The 14,663-nt window shown below is 35.3% G+C and overlaps 1 protein-coding gene and 1 pseudogene across 8 annotated transcripts in view; both read left to right on the top strand.

The window, feature by feature from the left end:
• Positions 1-14,663, top strand: part of Tlk1 (tousled like kinase 1) — a 152,257-nt gene that overhangs the window by 53,196 nt on the left and 84,398 nt on the right. For 4 of the 8 annotated variants that reach the window (XM_004857657.3, XM_004857655.3, XM_004857658.4 and 1 more), the window contains one exon: positions 694-812. In XM_004857657.3, the coding sequence (XP_004857714.1) occupies positions 694-812 (119 nt within the window). Of the gene's footprint in view, positions 1-693; positions 813-1,794; positions 1,849-14,663 lie in introns of those variants that run through there. The other 4 variants (XM_004857659.4, XM_087200260.1, XM_087200247.1 and 1 more) reach the window with 2 other exon arrangements.
• Positions 7,857-8,156, top strand: LOC147829956 (Nuclear RNase P; annotated as a pseudogene).

Below are 14,663 nucleotides of genomic sequence, written 5' to 3'. Positions count from 1 at the left end.
CCACAGTCCTGTACAGGACTCTTATTACTGCAGTGAAGTAAGGTTGTTTTGTGAAAACTTTTGTATATATGTATGTATATATGTGTCTGTATACTCAGTTGGATGGAAACTATATTTCTTACTGTGGGTTGCAGTCAAAAGTTGTGGAAATCAGCTGGGCATGATAGCATACGCCTGTTCCCAGCACTTAGGAGGCTAAGACAGGATTGTGTGTTCAAGCCTGGTTGGCGTTACATGCTGAATTCAAGGCCACCTAGACTACATAGTAAGACACTATCTCCAAAACAAAACACATACACACAAAAAAAACCCATGATGGGCTGGGCATGGTGGCACATGCCTGTAATCCTAGCACTTGGAAGGCTGAGGCAGGAGGATCGTCACAAATTCCAAGCTAACCTGGGCTACATAGTGAGTTCAAGGCCAGCCAGAAGTACTTAGCGAGACTCTGTTTCAAAACAACCAATCAAATAAACAAATCACGATGGAAATCTACTGTAAGATGTTTTAATAAGTAGATGTGGACATTATAAAGTCTTAAAAGCCTTTTAATTTCATCTCTCTATAGCATTCATTTATAAATTTGATTGATATCTCAACTACATATTTTGATGTGTATAAATAAGCATATATGTGTGTCTGTATATAGATATATGTATACCTATATATTTATATATTTCTTTTTCTTTTTAGGTGCGATGGATGAGCTTCATAGTCTGGATCCAAGAAGGCAAGAGTTATTGGAAGCTAGATTTACTGGAGTTGCAAGTGGGAGCACTGGAAGCACTGGTAGTTGCAGTGTTGGAGCTAAAGTGAGTACAAATTTAATCTTTATTTAATATTCTTTGTATTTATCTAAAATATATTTTGTAAAGGAATACACATATGCCTAAAAACAGATTATTTATAACTTTTATAATGTATAGAAAAAATAGTATTTATAAATAAACCTGATTTCCTCCCCCTGCCCTTCTTTCTTCGCGGTGCTGGAGATCAAACTTAGGACCTTGTGCATGGGTCCCAGTGGACTGCACCCCAACCCCCAGAAATGCTTTCAAGTACTCTTGTGATTAGATTAGGACCACCCAAACAGTCTCCCCAACTAAGTCCTTATCCTTAAACATATCTGCAAAGTCCCCTTTGCCACATAAAGGAACATAGCCATAATTTCTGGAGGTTGGTTATGTGGGCATCCTTAGGGATCCTTTACTGTATTTTGCCTACCATTACACCGTCATTCTTTCATTTCTTACTTTAATTTTTTTCTTCAGTTTTCTTGCATAGTTGGAAATAATTGATGAACAATGAAAAGTACCAGTGAAATAAGTCCCAATCTGATGCTATATAAAATATTTCAAAATACAGGAAAATATGATCAGTAAGATCCTATAATGTGTTTTAGATTTATGCAAAAGGGCCCAGTTTACATCTAGTAATTGTAAGATCAAATGAGTTTTATTTTAAAATAAATTTATTTTTGTTCTTTGGATGATTTTTAAGAAAGTGAAAGTTCTGAAATATCACTCTTTGTAAATATTGTAGTTAGGTCAGAAAATAAGCTTGAATTTTAAAATCAAGATCCAGAGACACTTCTATGCCTAAGGTACTTCTTTCCCACCTTTGGGCCACGAAGATAGCTATAGTTTATTTTATAGTTTTATAGTTTTACCATTTATATTTATATTTTGTAGTTTTACGATTATGCTTGCTCTTTAATCTGTCTATGGTCTACCTTTTATGAGTAGTCATTCTATTTTATTTTGTCTCCATCTGGTGAACCCATTTTCTCCACAGTGCTTCTTAAATTGCCCATATGTTTTCACTGATTTGTGAGACCACTGTTACCAGGTACGTTGTTTATGTACTTAGCATATATACCATTTGTTATATGATACATGTATATAATTGCCATGTATATATGAATATGGGTCTGGCTCTGTGTTTTTGTGCTAATATCACATTAAAAATACTGTCATTTTGGAATGTTTTATATGGTAGACCAAATTCTTTCCTCTTCAAAGGTCAACTTATTTATGGATTTTTATTCTCTCATATAAAATTCAAACATTTCATGTGTTTTGTTAGCATTTGGAAATTATTCTTCTTATAATAACTTGTTTATGTCTTCCCTTGAAAGATTCAAATGTAATTTTTCTTTTAAATGCATTGAATTTATAGATTAACTTGGGAAGTACTGACGTCTTTTTAAGATTAACTTGTCCCATTTAAGTACGTGAAGTATCTGCCCATTTATTCCATTCTTCCTGTAGAGTTCTTACTAATTTTTGGTTACTATTGGATTCTTTAAAATTTTTGCAGCTAATACATTTTTATTATTGTCTTGTTGGTTATTGCTAGCTTAGAATGCTTTTGACTTTTATAGTTTGGTTTTGTATCTAACAGTCTTGCTTTTGGTCTCTTATTGGTAATAGTTTGATTCTGTAAATTTCTCTTAAGAGAAATAATTATCTTCCAGAAATGATAGCTTTATCTCTTATGCTTTATGTTTCTTATGTTGGTAATGACCTTCAATATTGTCTTGTTCTTGCCCTAAAAGAGGAATCATCCAGAGTTTCTCCTGTGTAATGTTTGCTGCAGGTTTAGGGTGTGTAACCATCACCAAGTTAAAGAATGCCTATAAGAAGGTTTTTTTGTTTTGTTTTGTTTTGGGGTTTTTTGTTTGTTTGCTTGTTTTAAAAAGTCATAAATGGTGTTGAAGTTAAGAAAATTTTTTTGTTGGTTAAAAGAATCCTGAGGTTTTCTGTTTTGGATTATTAATTTGGTGATTTGTATTGATAGATATTTTAGAAAATGTTGACCTTTGTTTGCATTTGTGTGATAATGTTAATCATGACTATATATTTATCAGATTTAATACATTTCATAAATATATATGTGTATATGTATGTGTGTGTATATATATATGTATGTTTTAAGAGAAATAGATATACAGTCTGGAAGAGCATAGTTCAGTGACTTTTAACAAATGTGTATACTCTTGTAGTCTATATCCCTCTCAAGATACAGGACAGGTTCCTCACTGTCTTGTTTTATAAATCAGTTTCTTGGTAACCCTATAAAGTGAACTGGGCTTCATTTACTGTTTTCATATATATATGGAAATGCTCTTGAGAATATGAATAGACATTCACCTATAAAGCTATCAGCCTGGGATTTGTTGAGGAAGGAAGTTTTTTATTATCTGCTTTCTTTAGTATTTATTTCATTTCTTAATTTTATTTGAGCTTTTCAAGCTTACTAGTACGCATATAGTTATGATACTTTTTTAAACTCTTCTTTGTTGTTTCCTTTCTTCGTAGTGTCGTTTTCTATTTGTGTCAAAGTTCTGTTTAATGAATATTACAGAGAAAAAGATCTTTGTGTTAATCTGTTTCTCTGGGTTGCTCACACTTTCCCTTGAGATATGATATATATATGTACCAGTTCCCCACAGTGAATGTAGTCATTATGTAATGAAACAAATGCTAATAAAAAATAAAACTGAAAAAAATAAAATTCAGTTACAGTTCACTAGTGTCATTATTTGATACCAAGTTGTCACCTTTGAAATCTTTTATCATCCTCATTTTCAGACATAAGAAGTTGATTCTGGCTTACCTTGTACTTTTTCTGTAATGAATGTGAGCAAGCATTTCTCCAAAGGTTCCTGCTTTGTTTTACTGAAAAATGGCGCTTAGGAACCAAGATATGGGTGCAAGATAGGCTTGTTACATATTAACTTCTTAGAAGAATAACAGCCAATATAGAATCAGAAAAATCACCATTTAATATCCTCAGTGTAATTATTTGATTAAGGCAGATACCATCATTGGATGCTAAAACCATTTAGTAAAATGTTTTGGAGAACCATTTATTAACAAGTTCTAAATGTTTCACCTCATAGATTAGCTATTAATTACAAAAGAGAAAAATGTGTATTTAAAATGGAAACTATGGTCACCATTATAATAAAGTCAGACTTTTCATTGGCACTATTAGAGTCTAGCATGTGCTAAGGTGATTCAGTAGGAGGTATACAAATCATCAAATTAATGCTGCAAATGTTTAATTTGAAATTAGTCATGAGAAAATACCCTTTGGATATTCTCCTGGATAACTGGCCTGTACTCTTCAAAATATTCAGTGCCATGAAAAATAGAAGGAGATAATGGGACTGTTTTAGATTATATGAGAGTAGAGACACACCAGCCAAATGTAGTGTGTGGATCTGTGAATCTTGATGTGCTTCTGAATTGGGCGGGAAACAGTTGTAGAGGGCATCTTTGAGATAGTAAGGGAAATTGGAGTATGCGTGGATGTTGGAGGATGATATTAAGTTGGTATTTTAGTCTTTTTTGTCTTTTGAGTAAGTATAATTTTTAAAAATTAATATAGATTAAGTTACAGAATTAAGACAATGGTGAGTAATGACTCTTAATATATTAGTATTTAAATTTATAGTAATAGGGCCGGGGATTTAGCTCAGTGGTTCCGGCACCTGCTTTGCAAGCACAAGATCCCGAGTTTGATCCCTGGTACCAAAAAAAAAAAAAAATTGATAGTGATAAAGTAACTGTGAAATGAAGAATAATTGCGTAAGCAAATTTTAATAATGTTAAAATTGGGAATTTTAAAATGGAAATAAAAGCAGTCTTCAGGATCAGCTTTCTCTTTGATGTACTGGGAGAGACAGGTAGGGGGAAAGGTAAATTAAGGGTACAGAATGATCATTAAGATTTGATTTGTCTATAGAGAAAAAATAAAATCATATGTGTGCCAAAAGGAAGAAAATAAGCATAGAACTTTTAAATTACAGCAGTGGGTTGTTGAGGGTAGAATAAAATGAGACATATTCCAACAAAAGTAAAGAAAAGAGAAAGAAGAAACAAAATATTTTATTTTTGTTTCCTATTATATAAGATAGAAGAAATAAAGCATATATTACCACAAGAAATGAGAATCCATCTACAGACTGTTGGCAAGAAACAACTCTAAAAATTACATTTAGAGGGGATTTAGCTCAGTGGTTTCGCTGCCTGCTGCACAAGCGCAAGGATCCGAGTTTGATCCCCGGTACCAAAAAAAAAAAAAAAAATTACAAGATTGGAAATACCAGGAAAGAAAATATTTCAGATAATCAGAAAGAAGAATAAAGTATAATTAAATATAACTTTATGATCAATTTTTCCTCAACTCAGAACCTTCCAAAGATTTCCAGTTGCATTTAAAATAAAATTTAGTATGTTCACTGTGCCCTACAGGGCCTTCTGATCTAGTTCTTACTAACTGTTAACAACTGCCCTTCTGCTGCGTCCACACTGGCTTATCTCCCGTGTGCTTCAAACATACTTCTCCTTTACTTCATTCACATTTCTGCTCAAATGTCACCTTTTCATGTTTTTTTTTTTGTTTTTTTGGTACTGGGGATCAAACTCGGGACCTTGCACTTGCAAGGCAGGTGGAGGCACCACTGAGCTAAACCCCCAGCCCAAATGTCACCTTTTCAAAGAGGCTTTCTTTCACTGCCCAGTTTAGGATGTCTGTATCAGTCAACCCCTTTCTCTGCTTCATTTTTTTTTCTAGAACATATTCATACCTTACATAGTACTAAATGCTTATATATTTGTTCATTTTCTCCCTGCTTATAATAGACTTGGACTTGAATCTGTTTTTTCACTATTATATTCCAGGCCTCTGTAGTAGAACAAAGACCCTCAATAAATACTTTGGGATGCATGAGTGAATATCATAACATTCGTCCAAGCCACAAACATTGAATTATACAATGATAGGTATTTTTAAAGGACTAAAGAGTCACAAGGAAAATAATGGTTATACATTTTTGTATGTCAGTTCTAGAAATAAATGGTGAATTTATTAAAAATTTTGTAGTGAAAGATACCAGTTCTTTTAGGCTTTTTCAGATATAAGTAAATTAGCAAAACTGGGTAGGATTTTTATAATGCACTTGATGTTTGTTTTGGTGGTTATATATCTTTCCTTCCACGGAGTCAGTCCTCATTATTTGAGGAGTCCATATTTGCAAATTTACTTATTTTCTAAGATGTATTTATAACTTCAAAATCAGTACTCTGATAAATGGTCATCCAAAGGCCTATGCCTATGTAAAATAGTAAGCAATTCGAGTTATATGAGACTGAACAAAGTGACACTTTATTCTTTAAGCTTTCTTACTGCAAACAAATATTCTTTTCCTAATTTACTTAGTACCATGTTTTTCACATTTTTTGTGCTTTCTAATTTCTGTTTCATTGCTGAAACTACTTGTAAGTCTAGTACAGAAAGCTGTGGTGTTCATAAGTGCATGAAGGCTGTGATGTGCTTTATGGAGAAAATATGTATATTAATAAACTTTATTCAGATATGAGCTATAGTTCTATAGGCCATGAATTAAATGGTAAGTCACAGTGTTTATTTTTTTCATTTTTTAATTTATTGTTGTTTTTTGGTACTGGGGATCAAACTCAGGACCTTTCACTTGCAAGGCAGGCGCGGTGCTGCTGAGCTAAATCCTCACCCCATAGTGTTTATTATTAAAAAGATGTCTTTAAACCAAAACATGTAAAGCAAGGTTATGTGTTGATCTGTTGAGAAAGTTGTGACCAGGGTCTTGCAGGAACAAAACTCTCTTATTTCCTCTAGGAGTCAGATGAGGGAATACATTGAGAATGTTTCTCTGGCTACCTCTTGCTAGTTGATTTGCTCAAACCCAAATTTGGAGGACTTCCTGTGTCCTTCCATTGACACCTGTGTATATCTGAACAGCATTTAACTCATCATATTTTAATTGTTTATTTCCAAGTAGACTACTAAGATCTTGAGAACAATGGCAGTGGCATACTCTCAGTTACTTGATTTTGGGGATGAAATAACTTTAAGAAATCAAAACAGTATACTGTGATTCTAATACTATTTTGAAAATTTTGGAGACTGGGGCAAGTAGAAGGCTAGTTGGAGAATTTTATATATTCTAGGATATGGGGGAAAATACATGAATTGCACCTGGAGTTGTTCATTCTGAACTTGCTCTAATATTATGCTTTTAGGGATATGCTTTTAGAATCAGAACCAAAACGCTCATTTGAACTGAAAATAGGGTTGATGTTTGGTTTACTAATTTTTCTTTTAACATGATAGCATCACATTAAAAACAGAACATCTAGTTGCTTCACTTCTTCAGAGTTTTCTTTTCTTTCTTTCTTTTTCTTTCTCATATACCTCATATACACTATGCAAGTACTTTAAGTTGTATCCTCAGCTCATGATAGCATATATTTTAAAGCACTCTTCATGGTATAAGGTTTCACTTAATGTCCTTTGCAGAGAGAGAGCAAAATCACTGTCTCGTGTATCTTATAGTCATTCTAGTAATAGCCAAATCAGAACAAGAGTAGTTTAGTAACTTCCAGATGGATATATCTTGGTTTTGCATATTTATCATCTTATCCATGGAAATTGGAAGGTGGTCTTAATAGTTTGTTAAACTCACATTTCAAAAGCATTCTCACTGACGTAATCAGTGCATATTTGGAGAGATTATGTCAGTGAACTAAAGATGTTTGAAGTGATGGGAGTACACAATAGTTTCTTCCCTTTATACTCATAGGTACAATCTGAACTGTAAAGCCCCTCAATTAATATTTAGAATTAATTGATAACAGCTAAGAACAGAAATAATGGATGGCTAATAGACAACTAACAGAGCCAAGAACAGAATAGCGATGGCACCGAGTGAGATTGTGTATTGGAATTGCAACTGCCAGTCTTACAGAGACCTGGTCCTAGTCAAAATATATCTGGTGTGCTTCCTTTAAAATGAGATACTACAATGGGGCAGAGGGAGGCTCATCAGTGGGGCTACAAACTGAGTGCATCCAGTCACTCTTCTATAGCCCTTGGGAAGGTCTGAGACTAGGGCCAATAGCGGCCCTAACAGGGCCCTCCCTGAGCTCCGCGGAGGTGAGTTCCCAGAGAGCGGGGCTCTGTGGGAGGGCAGACTGGGCAGGAGATACCGGGAGCCTGCCCGCGGGCAGGACCCAGCAGATGCCTCCTTAGCCGGAGCTTGGAACAGACTCACGGCAGGCTAAGTGAGTAAAATGAGATACTACAGGTGGACAAATCATGTTTATCTTTTTTTTTTTTTTGGTACCGGGGATCAAACTTGGGACCTTGTGCTTGTGAGGCAGGAAGTGGAACCACTGAGCTAAATCCCCAGCCCACATCATGTTTATCTTTAATACATCAATTTTGTTTTCTATTTTGTTTACTCTAGATTTTCTGCCAAACCATTTATAATGGTTTACATTTTATATTACTTATTGGACTTTTATTTGTAGAAAAAGAAACCAACTCTCTAGCTATCTTAAGCAATGAAGGGAAGATACTGGCAGGACGTGGAGCAATGAACAGAATGGGTCAGAGGATGAAAAAAATCAAACTTGGACAGGATCCTGGTCAGCTATGGCTGTCTAGGCAGTAGGAAATGCGTACTTCTGGTTTGTGGTATCTTCACTGAATTCATACATGCTCTCTGTCTGCCTGTCTGTGCCCCTCCATCACTGTGGAAGCCCAAAGTTCTAGGCCCAGAGTTGATTAATTTAGTATCATTTTTATACCCTCCCTTTGGGCTTTTGACTGTAGGTGTTGATAGAGAGTATATATGAGAGGAAGACCATCCTTAGGTGGTTTGTTATTAGCTCAGTAGGTCATTGTATAGTCCCACCAAAAATATAAGCATAGCTCAGTTCCAAAAAGAAACTATGGTGCTATCTTGAAATTGAGATCAATTTTGAGCACCTAAATGGGAAATGTTTATTATGGTTTGTATCATGAGACTTGAATTTCAAATTCAAAATTAAAACAGTGCTTTTTAGGGAAGCAAGGCATTTTTATATTAAATCTGGTTAGGTGGGGGCATCTATTGGTAAAATAGAGCATTGCAGTCTTAATCTTCCCTCAAGCATTTCTCTCTCTCTCTCTCTCTCTTTCTCTCTCTCTCTCTCTCTCTCTCTCTCACACACACACACACACACACACACCCTACCTGATTTTTGTGTAGTCTATAGTAAAAGTTGAATGACTTTATACAGGGGCAAGTAATTATATCTCTAGGTCATATGGTCTCTGTCACAGTTGCTCTTCTTAATTTTGCCATTGTAGCACTAAAGCATCCCTAAATAATATGTATCAAATGAGTGTGGCTATGTTCTAATAGACTTGAGTTGTAAAAACAGCTGGAGAGCTGCAGTTTGCTGACCCGTGATCTACAGAAACTCTTGTCAGGTAGACCTTTCTGAGATGATGGCCCTGTTTATATTTGTACAGCTCAGTATGTGGTCACTAGCAATATGTGGCTGCTGAGGACTTAAAATGTGTCTTGTGCAACTGAGAAAATTAATTTTTAAATTTTAACAGTCTTGGTTAAAAAATACTATATCTGCTATTTAAATACTGTTTTTCTTTTAAAGACTCTTTTGACAAGATTACCATTGAAAACCTTATAGTAAGGGTACAAATCAGTAGCTGTCAGGGATGTACAGATCAAAACCACATGTGAATCATCTTTCCCAGTCAGAATGATTTTTATCAAAAAAACAAAAATAAATGCTAGCAAGGCTATAGAGAAAAGCGAACTCTTATCACTGCTGCTGGGAATATAATTAGTACAGCTATATGGAGAACCATATGAAGATTCTTCACAAAACTAAAAACAGCCCTACCATATAATCCAGCTGTTCCACTTCTAGTATGTACGTCCAAAAGAGATTTAAGTCCACATATCAGAGATACCTGTATTCTGTCTGTTGCAGCATTGCTCACAATATCCCAGATATGGAGTCAAGCAAGATGTCTATTGAGAGATGAATTTTAAAGAAAATTTAGAATATTCACAAAATGTAATATTATTCATCCACAAAAAAACAGTGACATCCTGTCATTTGTGGCAAAATGAATGGAAATGGAGAGCAATATATTAGGGAAACTAAGCCAGAGACAGAAAGACAAATACCATGTTCTTTGTCCTATGTGGAAGCCAAAAAAGTTGATCTCAAAGTAAAAGAGAGTAGGATTACTAGGGATAGAAAGAGTAGTGGGGAGAGTAGATCGAAGGAGATTGGACAATGGGTATCAAAATACAGATGGATAGAAGGAATAAGTTCTAGTTTTCTGTACCATAGTAGGATGACTTCAGTTTACAACAACCCGTTATATATTTATAAAGAACTAGAAGAGAGAACCTTGAAGAAATAATAAGGAAATGGAAATGCTGATTACCCTACTTAGATCAGTACACACTGTATAAGTGTATAATGCTGTCACTTCTTAAATGGATTGTACATTCAGGGCATTCCCAGTTATAAACCCAGCAGTGTTTTTGGGAAGGCAGAAGTTAACAGGCTGATTGCAAATTTTCTATCAAAATGTAAAGACCAAGAACACTCAACGGCAGTCATCAAGGTCATACTATTATATATCAAGGAATATGGTAAAGTTTGAGTAATTAAGTCAGTGTAACATTGATATTAGGATAGGAAAAAATGAATCAGTGGAATAGGACAGAGTCTAATAACAGACCCACCTATATGTAGTAACTTGATCTATAACAAAGGCAGTAGACCCTGCAGTGCAGTGGGAAAAGGGAGATCTTTATCATAGGTGTGCTGGACAGCTATATGTGAAAATAAATACCCTGCATTCTCAGCTCTTACCATGATACAAATACCAACTCTAGGTGAATTGTAGATCTAAATGTGAAAGGGAACAATAAGGTATTAATAAGAATAAACTATATTCATGAGTTTCAATTGGCAGAGATTTCATAAATGGGTTACAAAAGGCACTAACCATAAAGGCTAAGTAGAACTAAAGAGAGGTAAAGGTAAACCGTAGAAGATACATAACCTAGAATGTGGAAAAAATTCTTATAAATCAAGAAGAAAAAGTCATATAACCCATGTTCAAGTCAAAATTTGGTAGGCCTATAATAAAAATTGGTAGACTTTTGTCCCATCTTTCAACTGTAGATTTAGTCTTCTCAGGAGCAGTAGTTTTGTTTTATGTCTATTTAAAAATAAGTTATTATAGTTCTTTGTCTTTTTCAGTTTTAGATAGTTACTGACTTTTAAGTGATCCAATTGTATACTCTTACAGAAATACCCACACTTCCATGCCCCCATCCTAATTTTGTCCCCATACCGTATTTCAGTTTATGGTTAAATCAATATTTCAGTGTTTATATTTTGACTGCACAGCTGAGCCATTAAAGATGCATTATTACATTTCTTCTTTCATATAACTTTTGACCAAAGTTAATAGTTGACTTATTTCTTAAGTTTTGGTGTCCATCGTAATCACCCATATACTCTCCAGCAGAGGTATGCACATCTCTTTATTATTTTAAAATGAGTTATTTATTCTATCTCTCTTTTTTTTTAAAGTCATTTACCTCAAAGTCATTCTTCTATTCTAGTTTAGACTAGTTATTCTTTGTTTCTTGGGAATACCTATCATCCTAGAATCTCCTTCCTTTTTGGGGGGGAGGGTACCGGGGATTGAACTCAGGACCTTGTGCTTGTGAGGCAGGCATCGGAACCACTGAGCTAAATCTCCGGCCCTAGAATCTCCTTTCTTAATGATCAAGGGAACTCATTTTGTATCTTCTTGTGTTTGAGCTCCTGTTCCTGAATTCTGTACTACTTTTTCTTGGTTTATTCCTTTGCCTTCGTGTAGCAGATTCTCTAGTCATTTCCTGAGAAAACAGTACATGGGCAATGAATATTGGTTGGTTGTTTACCTGGGGAATAGTACTCTATTTCAAAATTTCAAAAGCATTGTTCCATTGCCTTCCACCTTCCAGTGTTACTGCTGAGTATTCTTTTTCTGGGTACTGTGTAAGTGATCACTTCTTTTCTGGAGGCTTTTGGAATCTTGTCTTTATGTACTTCTATGTTTAAATTATTTTTTCTTTGTTGTGTCTTCTTTGAATCAACATTTTCCAGTTCTGGGAAAGCTTCTAGAATTATATTTGGGTAATTTCAGTTCTTTATTTTTTAACACCCCCACCCCACCCCCACCACCACACATTATTTGGACCAAGGCCCTTGCATTGATCCTCAAGTTTTCTTTTTATTTCCTATTTTTCTCTTTGTTTGTCTCTTTTGGGAAGATCTTGGTGTGATTTCTTCAACTTTGTCTATTTTTGGTACCAGGGATCAAACTCAGGACCTTGTACTTGTGAGGCAGGCATGGTGCCACTGAGCTAAAGCCCCAGCCCCCTCAACTTTATCTTTGAATCCACCCTTTTTTTCTCCTTTCTTCAGTTGTATTTATTCAGGGTATTTATTTTCACATTGTATTCTTTTGTTGTTGTTGTTGTTGTTGTATTCTTAATTTTCAGGTACTATTTTAATTGTTCTTAAAATGTTTCATTGTTATGAGGATATTAGTCAGAGTTTTATGTTTGTGTGGAGTTTTTTTCCCTTACTGCCCAGATTCACTCTGATTGGTTTCATTTTAAATTGTTTGTATGTCATCTCCTATATATGGAGAATAAATAAGGCTGCTAATTTTCTGGAAAAGAACATGCGAAGGAGGCTGTCTCTTCATTTAGTGTGTATACTTGGAATTGATCTTTTCTGCGTCCTCAGCTGTGCCATATGTACCTCACCCTCTGGTGTTCCTGGCTCACCATTTCCAGAGAGTAAATTTGGTCTCTGGTGTTTATGATGACAAGTCAGCAGCCAGTCATATCCTTTTTCATTTTCATGTACACTTTTCTCTGGCTGCTTTTAAGATTTTTAACTTTTGGTCTCAGGTGTTTGACTATGATGTTGCGTGGTATGGCATTAATACAAGATCTATTTGGGGAGAATCAGTGAGCTCTCAGTCTGTAAATTTATGACTTTACCAAGTTTTGGACCCCTTTCCCCCTTCTCTTTTTTTGTATTGGGGATTAAGCCCAGGGTGTTCTTACTGAGCTGTATCCCCAGTTCTTATTTTTTGAGACAGTATCTCACAAACTCTCTAAATTGCCCAGGCTGGTCTTAAATTTGCCTCAGCTTCCAGAGTGTTGGGATTACAGTTCTTCAAATTTTTTTTGTTTGTTTGTTAAATTCTTTTATTGGTACATGTTAGGTATACAACACAATTACATTTCTCATTGGGAATTGTACCTTTACATAATGCATCTTGGTTCTTATTTTTTCCCCATTCCTAGCCCTCCCTTCACCCCCTCCACCCTTCCCTATTTACAAAGACTTTATTTCCATTTGTTCCATTTCTCATCATTTTTCCTTTCCCTTCTTTCCTTTCCCCTGCCCCTCCCACTACCCCTACCCCTTTGGACCTTTTCTTCCTATTTTACATTATCGATTATTCATTCTAATCATTGGTACATTTTAGGTATACAATATAATGACATTCATCATTGGAAATTTGCACCTTTACATAGTCTCTCTTGGTTCTTATTTTTCACCCTTGCCCAGCCCTCCCTTCAACCCCTCCAGCCCTCCCTATTTACAAAGATTTTGTTCCTATTTTTCCATTTTCTCATATTAATCCCAATCCCTTCTATCCTTTCCCCTAGCCCTCCCACTTCCTTCCCCTTTGCCCCTTTTCTTCCTATTTCACATTACCTATTATACATTTTAGTCCTTATTTACACTTTCAGTTTCTCACACCAGAGAAACTATTCGGTATTTATACATGTGTGTCCTATTTATTTCACTTAAGAGTATCGCCTCAATATGCATCCACTTAGCTATAAATGTCCCTAATTTCTCCTTTTTAATGGCTGAGTAGTACTCCATTTTATAAAAAAACTACATTATCCAGTCTCCAGTTGATAGGCATTTGGGCTGTTTCCAAGTTTTAGCTATCACAAACTGTGCTGCTATGAACATGGGCGCACATATATCACTGTGGTATGATTCTTTTAATTCTTTGGGGAAGATCCCCAGCAGTGGAATAGCGGAGTCAAATGGGACTTCCAGTCCTAGTTCTTTGAGGTATCTCCATACTGATTTCCACAGTGGTTGCACCTGTCTACACTCCCACCAGCGTTGAAGCGGGGTTCCCACAGCCCTGCCAGCATTTGTTATTGGTTGATTTCATGATGGCAGCCATTTTTTCTGGAGTGAGGTTGAATCTCAGAGTTGTTTTCATTTGCATCTCTCGAATGACCAGTGATGTTGAACATTTTTTCACGTATTTATTTGCTATTTCTACTTCTTTGTCTGAGAAATGTCTGTTCATTTCAGATGCCCATTATCGGATTGGGTCTTTAAATTTGGGAGGTCTGATCTTTTTAAGTTCTTTATAGATTCGAGATATTAGACCTTTGTCTGAGGAAAAGCAGGTGAAGATTTTTTCCCACATTGTGGGTTGTCTCTTCACACTGCTGGTGGTTTCTCTTTCTGTGCAGAAGCTTTTTAATAAGAAGAGATCCCACTTGTTGATTGTTTGTGCTAGTTCATGGGCAACTGAGGTTTTGTTCAAAAATCTTTTCCTACACTGATGTCTTCAAGAGTTCTACCTAACCTCTGTTCCAACTGGTTCCGAGTTTCTATTTTAATATTTAGATCTCTAATCCATTTCGATTTTAGTTTAGTGCATGGTGAGAGATATAGGTCTAGTTTTAATCT

The sequence above is a fragment of the Heterocephalus glaber genome, unplaced genomic scaffold (assembly GCF_053883595.1).
Source record: "Heterocephalus glaber isolate CG9 unplaced genomic scaffold, H.glaber_assembly_v1.0 deba00000347, whole genome shotgun sequence".
NCBI lineage: Eukaryota > Metazoa > Chordata > Mammalia > Rodentia > Bathyergidae > Heterocephalus > Heterocephalus glaber.
This window is presented reverse-complemented; position numbering and strand designations above follow the sequence as displayed.